This window comes from Odocoileus virginianus, chromosome 23, assembly GCF_023699985.2.
Source record: "Odocoileus virginianus isolate 20LAN1187 ecotype Illinois chromosome 23, Ovbor_1.2, whole genome shotgun sequence".
Classification (NCBI taxonomy): Eukaryota; Metazoa; Chordata; class Mammalia; order Artiodactyla; family Cervidae; genus Odocoileus; species Odocoileus virginianus.
Window position 1 is genome coordinate 43,858,965 of NC_069696.1, and position 22,325 is coordinate 43,881,289.

Here is a 22,325-nt window from a genome sequence, read left to right on the forward strand (position 1 = left end):
AGCTAGCCTCTTAAATTTTATATCCCTTTATTTCATCATCTGTAAATTAGGAATAGATACACCTATCTTATATGACTGTTATGAAGATTAACTGAGATAATATATGTCAAAGAGCCTGGCACATGGTAGGCTTTTAATGTTATTCAAGCACTCTTATGAACTCAGGTATTCTTCTATCAGACTTTTTTTTTTTTTTTTTTTTTGGCCACTTCATGTCATCTGTGGGATCTTAATTCCCTGATCTGGTTCCCTGCATTGGGAGCATGGTGTCTTCACTACTGGACCACCGGGGAAGTCTCATATCAGACTTTATTAAAGTAAACATTTCTTTATTTCTCATTTCAGGTTCCAAAGAAGACAAGTTTCTTGGGTCAGATTCTGTCATTAGGGATGAAATGTTTGAATAGCAACAGTGAATTAACTAACAGTGAATAAACTTCTAAACTCATGTCTTTCTGCAAAATCACAAAATCCTTATCCACCAGTACAGCTAAAAGTACCCCTTCATCATTTAGACATCCATACCATATTACCCCCCGCAAAGATAATGACTTTAGCAGGCTGTATGCTAGCTGTCATTTATAATAAATGCAAGAAGACTGGAAGGAGAAAAATGAAAACAAAATGCCCGTGTCTCAGATGATTGGATTATGGGTGACTGCTCTCCTCTATATTTTGAACTTCATATAAAATTATATAACTTATAATTTTAAGTACCCTTTTTATTAAAAACAGGTTATTGCTGAGAACAGTTTTAATATTCTATCTTTTTTTGGTTTATCTGTACTTTTCTATAAAGAATGTATATTGCCTCTGTGAAAAGAAAAGCATTATTAAAATATATGAAGCAAATTTCACAATTAGAAATGGAATTAGAGGGGGTGAGAAGTTTGGGCAAACAATGAACCAGCCACAGCAAGCAAGTAATTAACCCTTCAAGCCCCAGGGCCCTCAGGAGAGCGCAGTGAGGTCGGTGGGTATTTAAGAGGGGCAACGAAGGACGCCAAAGGGTTTTCTGCCCCCACCCACCCTCAAGCAGTAGGAAGACGCAGTGAGAATAGCCATCACCTGAGAGAATGCAGAAGTTATTTTTGTGTGAGTTTCTGGAGCATGGCAACTGCTCCTTATTCATCTCTGTATCCCCAACAGAGGGTCTGCCAAATAGTAGGTGTTCAGTAAATTTTTGTTCCATTGAATTTGTTGTTGAAGGAGTAAATGCTGCTAGAAATAGACGTTATCAAACAAAAAGCTAGTGGAACTCTTGGAAAAATGGGCTCCTGTGGTCTGGGAAACAAAACCCCTAAATGGCCATGTGCCAGCAAGCTAACAGATCCACTCAGGCAGGCTTAAGCAGATTAACACCTACTGGCTTGGGTGAGAAACCCTCTCTGCCTAGGGAGCAGAAAAGAACACCCCTTGCATTCCCTTTCCTACCGGTGGGACCTCCAGTGAGAATTGCTGCTGCTTCTTAAGGAAACTAATAAAAGAAAATCTGCGCGGTTAACAGTTTGTGTCTCATTTCTAAGACAGCTCTAATGCTTTTTATTTGTTGGTAAAACAATAATGAACCTTCCCTGTTTGTCTAATTTCCGTATCTTTCTCTTCTTCTCCCCTCCCCGGTCCACCACCTCTAATTAAAAGTCTGAGAATAGTCCTTGATCTTTGAGAATCCTCTAAAGATCCTACAGGATTTGAGAATGCTGTAATGATAGTTGTTGTCCGTGTGATAATATTGTGACTACTGGAGAGGAATACTTTCCTTCCTTCCCATCCTCAATAAAACATTCTTCTTCCCTGAGTTTTTATGTTTTTTTTTTTTTTCTTCAAAGGGGTTGCTTTAAAAAGGGGGTGCCTCGGGACAGGGAGAATGCTTAGAAGAAAATAGGAAATCAATAATGAATTTGTTAATGAATGAATGAATGATCATCCAACATAGACCAGGCCTCACATTAGTTTCTTTTTATATATTAACTCACTGAATCATCAAAACAACCTTTTGAAGAAAGCAGTATTACCGCCTTTTTCAGGTGAGAAAGTTGAGGCCCAAAACTTGGTCAGGTGAGTGGCAGAGGGGGATCTGAACCCAGCAGTAACAATTGCTTCTCACACTTGCATGTGCATTTGGATCACTGGAGATCTTGTTAAAATGCAAATCTGATTTGGTTGGGAGACTGGGAGTTGAGCCATCGATTCTGCATGTATAACAAGCTTCTAAATGATGACAAGCATCTAAGTGATCCCTTGGACTGCAAGGAGATCAAACCAGTCAGTCCTAAAGGAAATCAGTCCTGAATATTCTTTGGAAGGACTGATGCTAAAGCTGAAACTCCAATATTTTTGACTCACTGGAAAAGACCCTGATGCTGGGGAAAGATTGAAGGCAGGAGGAGAAGGGGGGGCTGGCAGAGGATGAGACGGTTGAATGGCATTGCCAACTCGATGAACATGAGTTTGAGCAAGCTCCGGGAGTTGGTGATGGACAGGGAAGCCTGATGTGCTGCAGTTCATGGGGTTGCAAAGAGTCGGACATGACTGAGCCACTGAACTGAAACGATGACAATGCTCTTGGTCCAGGAGCACACTTTGAGCAGCAAGCCTCTAGGAAACACTGCCTCCTATCATGTGTTTTACATGTTTGGGGCCATTACAGATCACAAGTTGCGGCTCCGGTACAGACTTGTGAACATTTAAACTGCCTCCTAGTCTATCTGGCCATACCCTCCCTTCAGGTCTTAGACTAAATCATATGAACCTTTTCCCCACAAGGATTCTATGAACCATCACAGACGTTGCTCAGGTTTTGGGCCAACCTAAGCCTTTCTAGAGGCTTCCCTGATGGCTCAGATGGTAAAGCATCTGCCTACAATGCAGGAGACCTAGGTTCAATCCCTGGGTCAGGAAGATCTCCTGGAGAAGGAAATGGCAACCCACTCCAGAGCTCTTGCCTGGAAAATCCCATGGACGGAGGATCCTGGTAGGCTACAGTCCATGGGGTCGCAAAGAGTCGGACACGACTGAGCAACTTCACTTTCACTTTTCAAGCCTTTCTTAGTACCCTCCTGAGAAATAAGCTCCTAGAAGTACATTTAGATTCTAGAGCTGTCTGCCCTATACAATAGCCAGTATGAATTTAAATTCACTAAAATTAAATACAGTTAAAAATTCAGTTCCTTCATTGTGCTGACTGCATTCAGTTACTCAGTGGCCCCAAGTAACCGGTGTCTACTGTTTTGGACAGCTCAGGTTAAAAAAAAAAAAAGAGTTCCCGTCATCACAGAAAGTTCTATTTGGACAGGATTGCTTGAGAGTATTTGATACTAAGCAAACATTTCCCATAACATTCAAAACTGAGAAGAGAAAGATTTTACATCTAGCTCCACCCCCACTGGCTGTCATCCATCTATCCTAAAGGTAGTTGTGCTTAAGGAGAATATTTTCTAAGTTAAAAAGCTCATCTGTTTGAATTACACGTTACCAATAGTTCCATGGCCTAAATGAGACTGACAAAACCCATCCGGGGCAGCAAATGAATCAGCTCCCAGAGAGATAAGTTGGTTCATGACCTGGCCCCTGTGTATCTCCGCAGCTTCCTCTCCTGCACTGTCCCCCTCATTCATGCCCATCAGTCAGTCCTCATTACGCCCGGTGCTTTTCTGCCTCAAACCTGTACACGTGCTCTTCTCCACTCCCTAAAGTGATCTTTACTTCTCCCCAGTCTTTATGTGGCTAACCCCTTGTGACACTTCAGGTCTCAGACAAATGTCACATGTTCAGAGAGGCCTCCTCTGACCACCCAACTAAGGTGGTGCCCCCATAGCACGTAACGACTGTTTGAAATTATATAGTTACCTGCTGCTTAACTTCCATACTGACTCTCTTACCCACTAGAATGTAAGTATCATGAGGACAGCAACTGCACCCGTTTTTTTTTTTTCTTCACTTTGGTACCCTAGGACATGGCACAGATTAGACACGGAATTACTTGTGACTGAATGAATGACCAAATGAATGAAAGAACAAATCTGAAGATCCCAACACGAAGCCAAGAGCTCGGTGGTGTGAAGTCAGGGGCAGATTAAACAATCTATTTTCAATGCCAGCTTCTATTTCCTAATCCTGTTGCTTTAGAGAAAAGGAAACAACAGGGATGGAAGAGGAGAAATTCACTGGCAGGGACCGTTCTGAGTTCTGTGAGTGAGTCACGCGACTCTGTGGCGGGGCTGCGGTGACCACCAGCTCCCACTCACTTTGGCTTCCCTCAGAATGACTGAGCTTTTGTTATTTGGAAAGACTAGGGGCCAGTTATCTTTGTTACATCCTCAACGGATGCAGAGAAAATGCAGCTGGGCAGGCCAGATGTTCTACAGTTAGGGCTATTTATGAGGAATTTGCCTCTACTTCTTTAGGCATCCTAGCATCTCAGTGATTTAATTTGCTGGTTTTGTGTTGTAGGGAACCCATGATGGGAAGTTGAAAACATGAGTTTAATAGTTAACTTTTATTGTCATTGCTGAAAGAGGGCATACTTAAAATGACATCTATAAACGAGCTCTTAGAATCCTTTGGTGGCCTGACCTGGAGAGAGTGGGATCTTGACATTTTGCTTTTAAAGACATTCAAGAATTGCAGCCCAGTGTCATGTTAAGTGGGCTGCTCAGTTTGGAACCACCTGCCATGCTCCTCAAGAGGAGACCTGCCAGTTTTCATTAAAGTAAGCTAAAGTTTCTGAACCTTGCTGGGTCATGAGGGAGCTGGCACGCCACCAACATTAGGGGGGGGGGGAAAGGATAAATGGGCTTGATTCTGCCTTGTGGAAATCTGTGAAAATGGAACCCTTTACGCAGTCTCTCAAGGCATTGCCAGAGACTCTGACATACCCAGTCAAAACTGGCCGTGCATCAGGTGCAATTCGAGGTGCCTGATATGCCTTTCCTTTTCCCTCTGACCTTTAAAAACAATGAATAAATACCATCTTAAAACATATTTAGGGCTTCTCTGGTGGTTCAGTGGTTGAGCATCCACCTGCCAGTGCAGGGAACACAGGTTCCATCTCTGGCCCAGGAGGTCCGTCACAGGACCATCTCTGGTCCACATGCCACTGAGCACCTAAGCCTGTGTGCCATAACTACTGAGCCTGTGCTCTGTAGAGTCCACGAGCCGCAACAAGGGAAGCCACCACAATGAGAAGCCTGTGCACTGCAAGGAGGAGCAGTCCCTGCTTGCCGCAACTAGAGAAAGCCGGGGCACAGCAATGAAAACCCAGTACAGCCAGAAATACATACATACATAAATCTTTCTAAAAAGCATATTTAGAAATCCGTATATAGGGATGGACAGAGCACTACATACAGATATAGATGGGATGTGGCTTTCCTGGTGAGTCATAGCTCATTCTCACACTACTTTGTATTCCTGGTATCAAAGGATCCCCCAAAGGTTATGTGCAATGAATTGATGTTCTCTTTGTGCTCACCAAGCAGACATAATACTGTTCTCTTTTTCACAACTGAAAAAAGGAGGAAGTGTCCATCAACCGTGAGATGCTGGTTTGTGGAAGACCTGCAAACACCTGATTGGCTCGAACACTCAAGGAGCCGAACTTGATAATATGTACCTCATCTGAGCAATGATATTCAGAGTGCTGGAAGCCCAACAGAGTCACTGAATCACACAAAATTTCATTTAAGATGTTAATAAGCTGTTTCAGCCAAGAGTTGTTTTGTTTAATTTTTTTTTACTTCTTCTTGCTTCCTGGTTTGGGTCCTTTTAAAAACAAAATGGTTTTGCTTTTTTTAAAATTGTTAACCACTTTTTGGAAAGTAATAGTATATAAATCAAGCAATAATTTAAAGATAGAAATAAAAATTAACTGAGCATGAAAACCATATGCTGAGTTTAAAAAATAACATGACAAATGCATTTTAAAAGATTTCTAATAATTGCTTTCCAATGTACAATACTGTTCAAAAAATACACAAATTCCTAAATTTAAGCCTACTGTAATAGATTTCCTAATATCCAGGTGTATACCATGGACAACTCGTGCTTTATATTATAGTATCTATAAAACCATACATGTTAGGAAATTATGCTTGTGGTTCTTCCAAGACCATGAGCCACAATGCATGCCAAGGTCCAGTCCAATTTAGCAATGGAGTATTTCAAAAGTGGTACTTGAGAAAAATATTACAGATAGTTTTATACAGGATGACATTTTTAATGCCCCCTGGAGATATCTGAGAACAAAGCTGGAATGTGCCAAAATCTTCAAAGGTTACAGTCATCTGAGGAGAACCTGTTTCACATTTGTGTTTCTAAGAAGCTACTTTTACGACGCCTGAACACATTGCACAGAAATCTCTCAACACATTTATGATATTCCTGTGCCTTTGACTATCACACCTGCCATACCTCGAGGCCTCCACATTAGTACAAAGAAAGCCAGCGGCAGACTTGCGAGCTGGCTGAGAAAGATGATGAGATCCTAGAAGTCTTTCCTTCACACTCCTCCTTCCCCTTACTGCCTTGGAGTCTTCTTGTTTGATCTGTTGCTAGGTTGGCCAAAAGATTCCACTCAAATTGTTTCTGCTTCATAATGCACAGCTGTTCCATTTGCATAACTTCCCTGTTGACTTTAGAAGTATGGATGTTATCACTGGCTGACTGACATGCTTGTCTGCCAGGCGGTGGTGGTGGGGGGAGGGGTGTGCACGGGCAGGATCATTCAGGTAAGTGGCTTCGAGGTGCTCTCACTGCCCTTCCTGAGTGAGGCAGGAGACCCCTGATTCCAGCCTCCAAAGAACCCCTGAGCAGCGGCAGAGCTTGAACAGTGCTCGAGTTCTCATGCCTTTTTATTTTCAGTGGATAAAGTTCTTTTCTGCACAACTTTTCTTTCTGAACCTTCTAAGCAGGAACTACAACAACCCACTGTGCAGGGAAAAATGGGAGGGAGGTGGAAGGGAGTCAAATTCTTCGTCCTCAAAGTAGAAAAGGAAATGTGATTTGAGGTGCATCTACGTAAATAAGGGCTTCCCCTGTGGCTCAGCTGTAAAGAATTCGCCTGCAATGGAGGAGGCGCAAGAGACACAAGAGACGTGGGTTCAAACCCTGGGTGGGGAAGATGCCCTGGAGAAGGAAATGGCAACCCACTCGAGTATTCTTGCCTGGGAAATCCTGTGGACAGAGGAACCTGGTGGGCTACAGTCCCTAGGGTCACAAAGAGTTGGACATGACTGAGCACACACATTCGTAAATAAATGTGGCGATGCTCACATCTCAATTTCCACTGAAGACGAGGACTGTCTCAAGCTCTGGACCCAGAGTGAAACCACTGCTCCATCTAATGCCAAGTATGGACAACCTTGCTTTCCATCACTGCTCTGAAGAACCCAGTCTCCTGAACTGTCCCTGACGAAGGGCCACTGGGACGGTTAGCACATTTTCTGTCCCCGGCAATGTGGAAAAGAGGGCAGGCCCCTTACAGGCTTTAAGTATCTGCTCATTTCCTCTCTGAGTAGCTCTGGCTCTTGAAACATTTGGAAAAGAATTAAACAAAAGTCTCCTGGGATGCATATTAATACTTGAAGTTCCCTGAAAAGGACATGCTGTCTCTTGCCTCCAAGTCTTTGCTTGGAATACCTCTTCTCTCATTATTTGGCTCCCCGGGCCCTTCACATACAGGCTGGAGGCCCTGCTTTGTGATCCGTAACTCTTTGACCTTGCTTCCGATTCAGCAGTCGTTCCATTATAACTACTGTCCTGCTCTTCAGAACCCTGTGCTGTACTTAGTTCCTCAGTCCTGTCCAGCTCTTTGCCACCCCATGGACTGTAGCCTGCCAGGCTCCTCTGTCCATGGGGATTCTCCAGGCAAGAATACTGGAGTGGGTTGCCATGCCCTCCTCTGGGGGATCTTCCCAACCCGGGGATCCCAATGCAGGTCTCTCTCCAGCATTGCAGGTGGATTTTTTACTGTCTGAGCCACCAGGCAAGCCCAAGAATACTGGAATGGGTAGCCTATCCCTTCTTCAGGAGATCTTCCCAACCCAGGAATTGAATCAGGGTCTCCTGCGTTGCAGGCCAATTCTTTACCAGCTGAGCTTCCAGGGGAAGCCCCGTCAGAACCCTGACGTCTAACAATAAACTCCCAGGGGCAGGCACCACAGTTCACCTGTTTGTGTCACCAACTTCTGAAGTGTTTAGCTCACAGAAGCCACTTGAGAAATATCTATTGGATCAATTCAGTTCAGTTCAGTCACTCAGTTGTGTCTGACTCTTTGCGACCCCATGAACCGCAGCATGCCAGGCCTCCCTGTCCATCACCAGCTCCCGGAATTTACCCAACTCATGTCCACTGAGTCGGTGATGCCATCCAACCATCTCATCCTCTGTCATCCCCTTCTCCTCCTGCCCTCAATCTTTCCCAGCATCAGGGTCTTTTCAAATGAGTCAGCTCTTCGCATCAGGTGGCCAAAGTACTGGAGTTTCAACTTCAACATCAGTCCTTCCAATAACACCCAGGACTGATCTCCTTTAGGATGGGCTGGTTGGATCTCCTTGCAGTCCAAGGGACTCTCAAGAGTCTTCTCCAACACCACACTTCAAAAGCATCAATTCTTCAGCACTCAGCTTTCTTTATAGTCCAACTCTCACATCCATACATGACCACTAGAAAAACCATAACCTTGACTAGACGGACCCTTGTTGACAAAGTAATGTCTCTGCTTTTTAATATGCTATCTAGGTTGGTCATAACTTTCCTTCCAAGGAGTAAGAGTCTTTTAATTTCATGGCTGCAATCACCATCTGCAGCAATTTTGGAGCCCCAAAAATTATCTGTTGGATATCCATAGTATCTATTGGATAAATGAATAGATAAATGGACAGACGTGTGACTGAATGACAAGATAAAAGACAGGACCTACCTAAACATGACAGTCTCATCCTATTTTATCTTCACAAACACATAATTTTGTTCCCAGTGTATTTTAACTGGAATTGCGATTTAACTAAGCCCATGCTATGAGGGTCTGGGTTCGCTCCAGGAACCCAGCTCCAGAGTCACTGTGGATGCCCATGAGGGGTGGGGAAGGCCTGAACCTGGCAGCAGCAGTGGGCTGGAAGGAATAGTGGGTCAACGTCTGGGTTAGAACAACTGGCCTTGGGAGATGTGGAGGCGAATGCCAGCTGTCTCCCCCAAATCTGTCCCTCCTCCCGCCTGGGGGCTCGCTATCCACATTCCCCACCTCTGTGTGCAGGTGCACGAGGCCATGTGACAAAGTCCTCACAGAGAATGTAAGTGGAAGTGGCACATGCCGCCTTCAGGCCAGGGCTTCTATGAGTGGGTTTTTCCTCCTTCAGATCCGTTTTCCATTTCTCTCAGCTGGTTGCACACTTAACAAAGCCCAAGGCCAGTGGTCCTCAAACTAGTCAGCCTCACCATCACCTGAAGGCTTCTTGAGCAAATGGCTGGGCCCCACCCTAGAGTTTCTTTTAAAAAAAAAAAAAAAACTATTTATTTACTTGGCTGATCCAGGTCTTAGTTGCAGCACTTAGGATCTTTGATCTTCGTTATGGTGTTTGGGATCTAGTTCCCTGGCCACAGATCAAACCTGGGCCCCCTGCATTGAAAGCATGGACTCTTAGCCACTGGACCACCAGGAAAGTCATTGCCCAGACTTCTCTGATTCAGTAGGTCTGTGATGGGCTCTGATAACAAGCATTTCCAAAAAGTTCCAAGGTGATGCTCATACCACTGGTCCATGGACCACATGTTGAGAAGCAATGCCCTGGGGTATGGTGGAGCCCCACACTGAAGGAACATGCATTTCCAAATGGTTGTATTAAAGACAGCCTCCTTTCTGACTAGACACCCTGTGTGAAACAGATTCCCATCGTGTTAACTCCAGCCATGTTTGGGTCTGTTACAGTGGCTTAGCCTACCCTAGCTAATCCAGGAGGAGCTGAGGGAGAGGAGAGCTGATTCTCAGATTTCGTACTTGGGCAAATGGCAGAATGGAAGAGCAGGTTTGGGTGGAAAAGATAATGAGGGACTTCCCTGGTGGTCCAGTGGTTAAGAATCCACCTTGCATTGCCGGGGAGGCAGGTTTGACCCCTGGTCAGGGAACTAAGATCCCACATGCTGCAGAGCAGCTAGGCCCACTTGCCACAACTAGAGAGCCCAGGTGCCACAACTACTGAGCCCACAAATCACGACTGGAGCGTCCGTGCACCTTAACCAAGATCCGCATGCCACAACTAAGGCCTGACACAGCCAAGTAAATATTTTAGAAACAAAAAGGGAAAGATAATGAATTATTCTCACAGACTGACCAAGCTCTCCACTCCACAGGCTGGTCTCTTCGCCTGCCCCACCCTCAGCCAGGCCCATCCAGCAGAAAGTTGTCTCTGCCTGTCATTCCTATGCGCTCACTTCTTGCTGAGTCCTTCTTAGCTTTTGAGGCTGCCTTTGAGTCTCACCCACCTCCCGAAGACTTCCCTCCTGCCTGCCCCGCGTTCTGGTGGGATGGACAGGGTCTGCTCTTCCCTCTGAGCTCCTATAGCACGCTTGGCCGCAGCCCTCATCTTGTAGCAAATCCGAACAGTAATCCCTTCTGTCTAGATAGCACTGCACTGCTAACCAAGCACTTTGGCTTTTACCTCATCTAATCCTCATGTTTCTAACCACGTGAGAAAACCTGGAGGTGCAGACAAACACACACCCATACACACATGCACTCTGTTCATTATTATGCATTACCTAACACTTACTGCATATTCCACATACAATATATCATTTCCACAAGTCTTGAGAGCTAGGACATTTGCTGAATGGCCGAATGAATAAGTTTGTTTATGGCAACTGCTGACTCTGTTGCTTGCCAGGGACCGGGAATTTAACTCTTCTCCACCCTTTACTTTTCCTCCTCCAGAAAATGGGACAATAGTTACCTTGTAATCGAGTAAAGCAATTATGCTGAGGGTCCTTTGCTCATGGTAAAGTAACACTTAGATATTAGCAACTAGCTATGATTATCCTTGTAACATTTCTTCCATTTTCAAACGTTGTCTTGGCATGCAAGATCCTATGGGATGGGACTCAAATTTACCTTCCCAGGCTTATAACACACCTTCATGACCACCCATATTTTAGCCAGTTTATCATTCCCTGAAAGAGTTTCACACTTCCTGCCCCTGGGCGTTTGCATACACTGTCCTCTGCCCAGAGGACCTTCTGTAATACCTTATCAGTTAAAATCAAGTCAGCTCAAACCACCTCCCTTGTGAGGTCTCCACAGCTAGATGGACTCTCCCCTTCCTTGGGGGCCCACAGCATTAGCTTGAACCTTGCTTACTGCCCCACCTACCTTAGTACTGCCACAGCTTATCATATAGCTTCCTGTTTCCCTACTTTCCAGAGATACCTCTCAGTTTCTGGTTCATGGAGAACCCTTTCTCATTTTCCAGAATGTCTGTGTTCTATGTTTTGTATCATTTCAATCATGTCAATGACTTAGTTTCTCTTTTTTGGTGGGGGAATCTGGAGATTTTATCGTGTACTTAATCTGCCAACTTGAAAACAGAAGCATCAGGAATATGAGCAGACGAATAAATGGATAAATCCAGGAGGATACTCAGATGTTGATACTGTTCTGGGAGGGCGCTGGAGGGAGAGTGTTTTTCCATAGAGCTCTGGCTTTACACATCATCTCCCTGCTCAGAGCCTCGGATAGACGTTCATTACCTGAAGTGCTGAGGCCTGTGTACTCAGGCGATGGGTTGCTGACAGGGGAGGAGGGGGGTGGCACTTCCACCGACGCGGCAGACTTTGCTGGAGAAAACGATGGCACAGGTGAAGGGGTTGGCGGGGCAGCCTCTGTCAGGATTATCTCTTCTCGGACTTCTGCTGTGGGAAGAAGGGTGGATTCTTAGAGCCAAAGGTCAAGGCAAGTTACCCTTAAGGGATTTTTAAAAAGGAAATGTTCTTGTGGTGCGTATCAAGTCTTGTGTGTGCTGTGTGCTCAGTCGCTTTAGTCATGTCCGACCCTTTGCAACCCCATGAATTATAGCCTGGCAGGCTCCTCCGTCCATGGGATTCTCCAGGCAAGAACCCTGGAGTGGGTTGCCATTTCTTCCTCCAGGGGATCTTCCCAACCCAGGGATCAAACCCACATCTCTTATATCTCCTGCAGTGGTAGGCAGGTTCTTTACCACTAACGCCACCCGGGAAGCCCCTATCATGTCTCTCCTCTGATTAAAATCTTTGATGGTTTCCCATCAGCATGGTGGCACACGAGGCAATTCCTGCGTACACACATGCCCACTCTCAAGAAGGAGAAGACAGTGTTGGTTTCCCGCCGTCTGACCTGTTCACCAAAACTAAATTCTCTGGGGTGTGGAGCTGAGGAAACGCAGAGCACAGATGTAAGGACACAAGTCAGTGTGAGAAGGAGGGCGCGCCCCAGTGAAGCGCCGCTTACCCGTGCTTCCTTCTCCCTTCATGGCCCGCATGAGCTCGTTGGCCCGCTCCTGGCAGTGAAGCGATTCTAACAGGTACAGCACGTAGTCATCAAACATCAAGTGAATCAGATGAAAAGACCCTGGTAAGAGGAGATCCAAGTGAAAGGTAAGCCACCTCAGCTCAGTGGTGCCCTCTGGTCTGGTGGACCACACGTTGAGTGGTGCTCTGACCACCTGGCCCGGACCCTCATTCCCGCTCAGGTACGAATCACCTTGTTGTCAGAGGTTGCTCTCCTTTGCCCTCTCCTCTCCTAGCCTGGGGTTTAGCATAAGGTTAAGTGTTGGAGAAGACTCTTGAAAGTCCCTTGGACTGCAAGGAGATCCAACCAGTCCATCCTAAAGGAAATCAGTCCTGAATATTCATTGGAAGGACTGGTGCTGCAGCTGAAACTCCAATACATTGGCCACATGATGTGAAGAACTGACTCATTGGAAAAGACCCTGATGTTGGGAAAGATTGAAGGCAGGAGGAGAAGGGGACGACAGAGGATGAGATGGTTGGATGGCATCACTGACTCTAGGACATGAATTTGAGTAAGCTCCGTGAGTTGGTGATGAACAGGGAAGCCTGGCGTGCTACAATCCATGGGGTCTCAAAGAGTTGGACACGACTGAGTGAACTGAACTGAACTCTTGCTTGCTCAATTTATTAATAGGATGTCATAAAAAATGGCACCCATTGAGCCATCTGTCAAAATGCATTTGAGCTCTTCCACTCACACTGTCCTCATCCTTGTCCAGGCACTCTTCACTTTGTTCAGCATTTCTGGACATGGTGTCTTGCATTTTCCTCTGTTCCACAAGCTTCTTAGTCCCCTGACTAGACTATAAGGATATCCACAGCAGGGACTTTGTCTTCTAACTCACTGGTGTCTACCAATGTATGTGACATAATTCTAGGAGCATAATCAATGTTCTAAGTTAGCAACAAATGAATTATTTCCTTGAGTGTTTCTGAGACTCTGTTTACCACATGATGCTTACAAAAGGTATTGCTTGAAAAGATTTGGTATCCTCAAGTAGTAGTCTTCATCTTAAACTTGGAGTAGATTATTTCATAAAAAGGGATATGAACAATCATTTTGAAAGATTTTTCCAATGTGTCAGTCTTTGTGCTCAAAATATTATATTCAATTTCTATAACCACCTTGTAAAAGTAGGTGCTTTTATTTTTGTTTTGCAAAGTCAAGTTGTTCAAGATAACAGCATACATTATTTCAAAACCCTCTTTTCTTGCATGTTGTGCTGCCTCCATGGACATGGGTCCACATGTGGGAGGGTACTGCATGTCTGCAGACAAAGAGAGGGGCCAAGCCCTCATCTCTAGTCCCGTGTTTCCACCTCTCAAAGGGACATCTCCACATGGATATCCTGCTGTCCTGTGAAGTGTCCAACACTTCTCACTGACATCTCCTTTCCCCATTTCCCTTGCTTTTTTTTAGAGGCCTTCTGAGACTCCCCAGCATTATTTATCTCGGGATCTGATCATCATCATCACCACCACTATGACTGTCATCACACATTTATTGAATGCTCACTATATGCCAAGGACCTTGCGAAGCACTTAACAGAGGGTTCATTCTTTCAACAAACTGTGAGATAGGTGGTATTATCCTCATTTGAAAAGACCCCAATGCTGGGAAAGATTGAGGGCAGGAGGAGAAGGGGATGACAGAGGATGAGATGGTTGGATGGCATCACCGACTCAATGGACACAGGTTTGGTGGACTCCAGGAGTTGGTGATAGAGAGGGAGGTCTAGCATGCTGCAGTTCATGGGGTCGCAAAGAGTCGGACATGGCTGAGCGACTGAACTGAACTGAACTGAACTGTGCTGTACTTAGTCACTCAGTCATGTCTGACTCTTTATGACCCCATGGACTGCAGCCCACCAGGCTCTTCCACTCATGGGGATTCTTCAGGCAAGAATACTGGAGTGGGTTGCCATGCCCTCCTCCAGGGAATCTTCCCAACCCAGGGATCGAACCCAGGTCTCCAGCATTGCAGGTGGATTCTTTGCCATCTGAGCCACCTGGGAAGCCCATTATACTCTCTTATGGATGAGGAAATGAGCCTCTCCATTGGAATTAAGCAGGGATTGGTCTCAGGTTGGTCTGGCTCCAAAACTCTGTTCCCCTTTCCCCTACAGATCCATCCGGTTCAGTTTCCTCATAGCACAGATGGGAAGACTAAAGAATTTGGTCCTCAGAAGGGCCATGTGATCTGGGTGTTATGCTTTTACAGGTCTCAGAAATAAGTTGATAAGGGCCAGTTGGGGGCTTCAGGATGGTTCTTAGGTGGAATTTATTTTCTCCTTTTTGGTTGTACCTGGCTTCTTTGTACACGTGCACACACACATACACAATACCTTTCAGTTCAGGTAGATTGATTCTTTTGGTCCAGAAAAGCTACAGAATAAGATTCCTGGCTTAACTCTGAGGCCCTCAGATGCCCCCAGGTCACGCACATCTACTCCAGTCCCTCCACAGAGCTCCAGGACCATGTCCCCCATTCTGAACTTGGTCCCCATTCTTCCTCCATTCCCAGGGTGCTGTGTCTGTTCTTTGACCCCATTTGGAATTCAGAACATTCAGGTGTTTTCGAGTCATTGTGAGATGCAGACTTCCACAGCTAACCTTTCCATCCACTCCCCTGGAATAAGTCCTGTGAGCCACAGGTGGAGCATGGTGGGTAACCTTGTGGGGCTGGGTCAAACCGCCCAGGTTGAACTCCAGCTCTGCTGCTTAGTAAGACTTGGATGAGTTGCTCCTTGGAAATGTTAGAAACAAAACCAGCCATTTACTGAGCTCTTGCTCTGCGGCAGCCACTGGGTTAACTGCTGGAGAGTTACTACTGCATTAATCCTCATCACAACCATTTGAGATGAGTGATACCCTCCTTCTACAAAGGAGGAGATTAAGGCTCAGATGGGTAAAGTTAACTGTCCAATGTCACACAGTTATTAAGTGTCAGACATGGGATTTGAACCCAAGTCTGACAGATTCTGAAGCTGTTCTTCAATCAATCATGCAATAAGCTTCTCTGTGAGGGGAACAGTCAACTCTATTTTACAGAAGTGCCATAAGGAGGAAAAGTTTAATGAACAGTGGCTAAGGTCCCTTTTGCTATTAATGTTCTAAGATTAGAACATTCTAACCTTCTAAGTCCTATGGGATGACTGTTCCATTCACAGAGTCAAAGAAGTCAAAAGACAGCAGCATATACCAAAAAGTTCCAAAGGGTCTCCACAATGAAGAAGTATTTGCTGAGATGTGGCTCTAAGTCAACAGGGATAGATAGAGAGAAAGACATTATGAAACCAAATTAGAATGGAAAACCCTAGATAATAAAAATGGGTTTAGTAATTTTAGCACAGACAGGCACCTCAGATCATCTACACAATACTCCTGTCTAGTAGATAAAGAAACAAGATCTGATGAAGTGAAGACACTAAGATCACCCTCTTAGAAGATATCAGAGCTGGGCTTGGAGGACAGTACTCCAGGGGAAGTGTTGATTTGGGGGTTCAAGTTCTCCTCCTAATGACTCTGATCAGCTACCCAATTGGTCTGGTAATTTCAATCATCCTTCAAACAAGGAAAGTTTGTAGAGCTATTGCTGCTCACTAAACACTGGGATAAGTGCCTTGAGTCCAAAGGAAACTTCAAGCTCAGTCTCTGACTTCACAAAAGCTACAGTGTCCTTGGTGAGCAGAAATTCATCCTTAAGATTACTAGGCAACAAGCAGTTCAGTGTCATGATCATGGGAGCAGTTCAAATAGAAGGGAGGAAAGCAAAGAAGGAGATTCAGAAAGACTGATGAGAGGAAGAAGAAGAGGGGAGGGAGATGGAAAGAAGCATCAAAGAGACAGGAGAGAGGCAATTATAGCTAACATTCCTGCTTTATTTCTTCCCTTAGCACTTAACACCATCTGCTATTCTATAGACTGAATTTATTTATCTTCATTATGTGCCTCCCTACACTAGATTGTAAGCTCCATAAAAGGAGGGAATTTTATGTCTTTTTACCTCCCTTCCCCCTCCCGGCCACTCTTCTATACTCGGTGTCTAGAACCGTGTCAGGCACAGTGGAGGCTCCATGGTTATTTGTTAGACAAATGAATCAAATGAGCAAGCACTGACCACTTACCATATGCACTATGATAAGCCCTTTTAATTTTCTAACAACACTGAAGAAGATATTATCTTCATTTAACACGTAGGGAAATGAAGGTTCAGAGGATTTTAAAGCACTTGCCTAAAGTTACGGAGCTATTGAGCATTGGAGTCTGTTATGGAAAAAGGTATTAGGATACAGACAAAAGATTATTGTTGTTATATGATGACATAGTTAATGGCATCTTATAGAATCAAAGCATTGCTTTTTTCTTCTGAAAAATTTCAAACATACTGAAAAGTATAAATAATTTTAAGAGAATTCCATGGCAGCCAGAGGTTAGGATTCCGCACTTCCTATGCAGGGAGCTTGGGTTTGATCCCTGGTTGGGGAACTAAGATCTCACATACTACACAGGAAGGCCCCTCCAAAAAAGAGAGAGAATTTTAAAATGAACACCCAGTGTACTCAATACCAAGCTTTATAAAACTTTAACATTTCACATATTTGGATTTTTTTAATTGAAGATAAAAATGAAGCCCCAGTGTTCCCTTCCTTAACATGCTCTGATATAGCATGCCCTGACATAGCATGCCCTTATTTAATCACTGTCTCAAATCTGCCACTTATTGTTTAAACACATTTCTACATACATTTATATATCCACAAAAGCAAATGATGTTGTTTTTTATTTTCAAACTTGATAGAAATGGTGCCATATTTTACAGAGCATTCTGCAACCTGCACTTGATTCCTTGGGTTTTTTAAGATCTATCAACACTAAGACACGTTGCTCTCGTTTAATGGCCATGGCCATTGTGTGACTATAGCACGATTTATTTGTCCAGTCTCCTGTTGATGGAATTTAGGTTATTTACATTTTTGACTATTGGAAACTGGCTCTAACGAATCTTTTTTTGTTTTGTTTTGTACCTGTTGCCTTCCTTGTGTTTAGGACCAGAGGTAGAATCTCTGGGTCCAAGAGCACCTGCATTCTTAAGTCTTATGGGTAGTGCCAACTACTCACTAGTATTTTCCATATCCTTATTGGTAGTGTAGGCAACACAGTATTTGCCACCTGAAGGGTGTGAAATGTTACTGTCTTTATAAGTTGCAGTACCCTAATTTTTAGAGAGGTGCAACCTCTTTTTATATGATTATTGCCATTTGAATTTATTTTCCTGTGAACTATCTATTCATATTCTTTGCCCATTTTTCTATTAGGGTATTTTCTTTGAAGATTGTATTTAAAGTGATTTATCACATAGTCTTTTCCAAACATGAACAGGGTACATGTCAATAATACTTTAAAATTTTTCCCTTGAAAGCCTTAAAATAATTTTTGTTAGAATTATTTTATGGACACCTTTCTGTTGCTATTATGAATGCAATATATAGATATGGACATAAAGACTGATACATAGAGATAGCTATTTTCTATTTAATGGTAAGAGTGCTAAGGATTTTTTAGAAATTGAAGTCAGTAACCTGCCTGAATTCTTATTTGTTCTATTAGTTTGTAGATTATTTTTTGTCAGCCATCATGACATCTATAAATAAAGAAAATTTTGTGTTTTCCTTTCTGATTCTTACACATCATTTCCTTTTCTTATTGCATTTGCTAGCACCTCCAGTACATAGCTATCAGAAACAGTATTAAAAGGCATTTGTTTCTTATTCATGACTGAAATGGGAAAACTTCTAAAGTTCCACCACTTAGTACATTGTTTTCTGCAGGTTTTTATTTTTATTTTTTTAGTTTCTTTTTTTTTCTGCAGGTTTTTAAAATACTCTTTAACATAGTAAATGAATTCCCTTCTGTTCCTAGTTTGCCAAGAGTTTTAAAAAATTATACTTGAGAGCTGAATTGTATCAAATACATTTTTTCCTCTGTATCTATACATGTTCATATGATTTTTCTCTTTTAACAGGGCAGAACTTTAATTTGTAATGTATGGTAATGAGTAATTTTCTGACTTAGAATCATACTTGAATTCTTGGCATCAGACTCATCAACCATGATTTTTAAAAAATTTGCCCTGGATTTTATCTGCTAGTATTTTATTCAGAATATTTTCATCTATATTTAATGTGTGGTTGAGTCATAATTTCCTTTTCCTCTACAGCTCTTCTAAGTTTTTGAAGCTGAGATTATATCAGCTTCATAAAATTAACTATATAGCTTTCCTTCTTTTGTTTTATTCTCTAAAACACTGATTTTCATATTAATTTTCATAAACTAAGGATTTTATGCTTCTTAAAGGTTTAGTAAAAGATACAATTTATGCCTGATTTTTTTGAGGGAAAAGATCTTTTTATTTACTGTGATTATTAGTTGATCTTATTTCTAGCATCCTATTTCATGTTTTGAGTTTACTATATTTTTTTCTAAACTTCCTTTATCTTCTCAATTCTTGCCAGTTAAGTTTTCACATTTTTCCATTTTTCTTTGGCAAATTATGATTCTATTCTTCTAGTAATGATTCTATATCCTACACATCTATTAAGTCCAAACTACACATTCTTTTCAACAAAATCTAAAGTTATATAGTATTTCAAGACAAAGACCTTTAGCATGCTCTAACTATTCCTGAAAGAGTTTCTCCCCACTTCCCTGTGTTTTATTGTTTCCTAGAGTTTGATTTTACCTTTTTAAAACACACAACAAAAGTTAGTTTTTAAATTACAACCAAAAGTTACTTAAATCTGCTTATATATTTTAAAATTTCTTTCATCTTAAAGAAGGCCCCCAAATTCTTTCACAAGCCTTCCTGGGAGAACTGTGTGTGCTGTGCAGGGCAGGGAGGGGGGTGGTCCATGCACTTCCTTCAATCTTGGTAGGTCTGTGACTGCTTTGATCACCGGAGCAAGGGTGGTGACACTTTCACTTCTGAGACTGCATCACAAGAGGCATTGCCGCTCCCTCCTTGGCACACTCGTTCAGGGGGCCGGAGCTTCCACGAGAGAGGTTCAACTGCTCAGAGGCCACCGTGCTGTGAGGAAAGTGAGCCACACAGAGAGGCCATTTGAGTGCAGCCCGATCGCCTGTCCTAGGCTGCAAGTCATCTCAGCCCAGGCACCAGGCACCTGAGGCTTCCAGAGGATTCCAGCCTCCAGCTGGGTGAACCCCAGCTTTTGAGTCCTCCCATCTGAGGTCCCAGATATCACAGGACAGAGGCCAGCCATCCCTGCTGGACCCTGAGGTCCCAGACATCATAGAACAGCGACCAGCCCTCCCTGCTGGATCCTGTTCACGTTCCTGACCCATCGAATCTGTAGGCATAATACTGTTTTAAATCACTACACTTTTGGTAAACAACAATAACTAGACCATTGCTGTTTCTTGCATCCCAGAACTTAGTGACAGTTTTATTTTTCTTCGTATTGAAATGCACCCTTTAATTTTTTTAAGTGACGTTCTACGGGTGCCACAGTTCTCTGAGTTTTTGTATAACTGAAAATATCTTTGCTTTGCCCTCACTTTTCAATAATGGTTGACAGTTCTTTGTTCTCAACACTTGTCTTCTGGCATCTCTTATTACTCATGATCATCTAATTATTGTTCTTTTCTCTCATATCTTAAACTTTTTTTTATTCCATCAATATGGCTTTAGAAAACCATCAACGAGGGGTAAACAGTTTATCTAGTCTTTTTTGTGCCATGCATCTGAGCCCAGGATATTTGTCTTAATTGTGGTAATTGAGAAAGCATGGCTTTTGTGGCAAGGCAGATTTGATTTTGAAACAGTGCTCTGCCACTTACCAGATTGATTTTGGGCAAGAAAATTCTCCATCTCAGTAAAAAAGATACCTATTTTTGTCTGCCTGGCAGAGTTGATGTGAGAATTAAATGGTACTGTGTGCTTTCTATACATTTGTCAAAAAGAGTAGCATTATCCTGCTTTTGCTTCCTGTTCTATCACAGCTTCCTTGTCTGTTATACTGACCTCATAAGTTGTGAGAATTCAATGAGAAGGTGCCTAATGTTGTGTCTAGTGTATACTAGGCCCTGAATAAACAATGCTTTGTTTTTCTTACTGCTCTTTGGCTGAAGAAAGTTAGAAGCAGCCTCAGCAGTGTGGCCCTAGCGTGGGATCAAACCCTGGGCGGGGGAGCTCAGCTCAGCTCAGTTTGCGTACATCCTGGGGCCCCATCTCCTCCTGGGTTTCTGCTTTTTCTCCCTAATACAGGGAAAGCAAGTCCTGCCTCCTGGTGCTCGGCGGGGTTGTGAGTGACATTTTGAAGGTCAAGATTCTGCAGTTTAGCCGGTTCTGGGTAAGAGAGCCAGGCCAGGACATCTAAACCTTGAGAAGGCAGTCTGGAGGCTCCGTCCGTCACAGTCACTTGGCCTGGGAGCTGCTCCCACGTGGCTTCCCCTGCCCTGCCTGAGTGGGTGAGCTTTGACTCTAGGCCAGAACAAAAGTGTGTAGAAAGGTGAAAACTTGGGAAATGATACATAGCCCCACCCCCTTAGCCTTCAAATCCAAGGCAGCTTTCCACACCATTTCATGCTGAAGCACTTCCGGGAACTATGTTTGCCTTCTGGATGTTCCCAAACAGTGAAAACAGGGGAATCTGGTGAAAACCCAGAGTGAAGCATAAAGACACCTGCACTGCCTCGGGAGCCAGGTGTCCTAGGAACTGAACTCAGAGCAGTCAACCGCAAATGCGTTGTTGTTGTTGTTGTTGTTGTTTAAATAGAGTCTCTAATTTCCTCAGCTCCATTAGGATGAAAAGTTCATTGCCCACCACCCTACCTTTGCTGACTAATTTTGCTAGAAAGTGCTGCTTGCAGCAAAGAAAGAAAGTCTGGCTACTTTAGTTCACAGCATAGGCTCTTTCAGTGAAAAGGAATTAGGGAGAAAAGAGTGAAAAGGAATTAAGGAGAAGAAAGGAGTCAACTACCTTTGAAAGAGGCTCTTCTGGGAAGAGGTGATAGAGTCCCTGCAGGATCATTGTGATATTCCACACGATCATTGTGACGGTCAGCCTGCTACGCAGACACACAAACGCCCGCACCATTCACAGGGCCAGGATCGTGTGGGAGTTATAAGATATATAGAGCTGGCCCCTGCGGTTGGGGGTGGGGCCAGGGAACAGAGGGCTCTTTTTCCTAATTAGCTGTTTTTATACAGGGAACACATGACCCAAACACAACCACCAACTGTGTCTTTGACATATACAGGCAGAAAGGGGGAGCTGGGCTTTTGTCTGCCGCAAATTCTTTCAACTTGCCTGTCACCCCAAGCTGCAAAACTCAACAATGAGTCGGATGAGCAGGACCATTTCAGAGAGCTTGCTAAACAGACTTGGAGACAGGTATTATTTCCATCTGTTCAGGGTTGAAAAATACTGTAAAAGTGAAATTGGGTTCATATCTTTTTTCTTTCCATTTCTAAAAGTTTTGTGACCATTCTTTGCCATTTGCCTGAGTTTCCGGTGTATCCTAGAATAGTGTGTGGTTCAAAAAGAAACAATCACATTTTAAGGAATAGTATTTCTTAGTACTTATTCACTGAACTCTCATTGTTCTACTGTCCATAACATCGACTGTTAACTTAGTAAATACAAACAAAGACTATTACAACATCAACTATGTTCCCTACCTAATGAAGGGTATTTGATAATATAGTCAGTTCAAGAATCAGCAAATTGAAGCATAAGATCTAAAACAAGGAGAGGATGCTTGCTTT

At 43.4% G+C, this 22,325-nt stretch overlaps 1 protein-coding gene and 1 non-coding gene across 5 annotated transcripts in view; one reads left to right on the top strand and one right to left on the bottom strand.

Annotated features, from left to right (window-relative positions):
• RFX4 (regulatory factor X4) overlaps positions 1–22,325 on the bottom strand; it is a 175,630-nt gene that overhangs the window by 16,812 nt on the left and 136,493 nt on the right. For 3 of the 4 annotated variants that reach the window (XM_070454009.1, XM_070454008.1, XM_020883548.2), the window contains 2 exons: positions 12,477–12,596; positions 11,741–11,902 (listed from right to left, as the gene is read on the bottom strand). In XM_070454009.1, the coding sequence (XP_070310110.1) occupies positions 11,741–11,902; positions 12,477–12,596 (282 nt within the window). The remainder of the gene's footprint in view (positions 1–11,740; positions 11,903–12,476; positions 12,597–22,325) is intronic. The other variant, XM_070454010.1, reaches the window with a different exon arrangement.
• TRNAC-ACA (transfer RNA cysteine (anticodon ACA)) lies at positions 2,830–2,902 on the top strand. The gene has a single exon. It is a non-coding gene; the product is annotated as a tRNA-Cys (tRNA).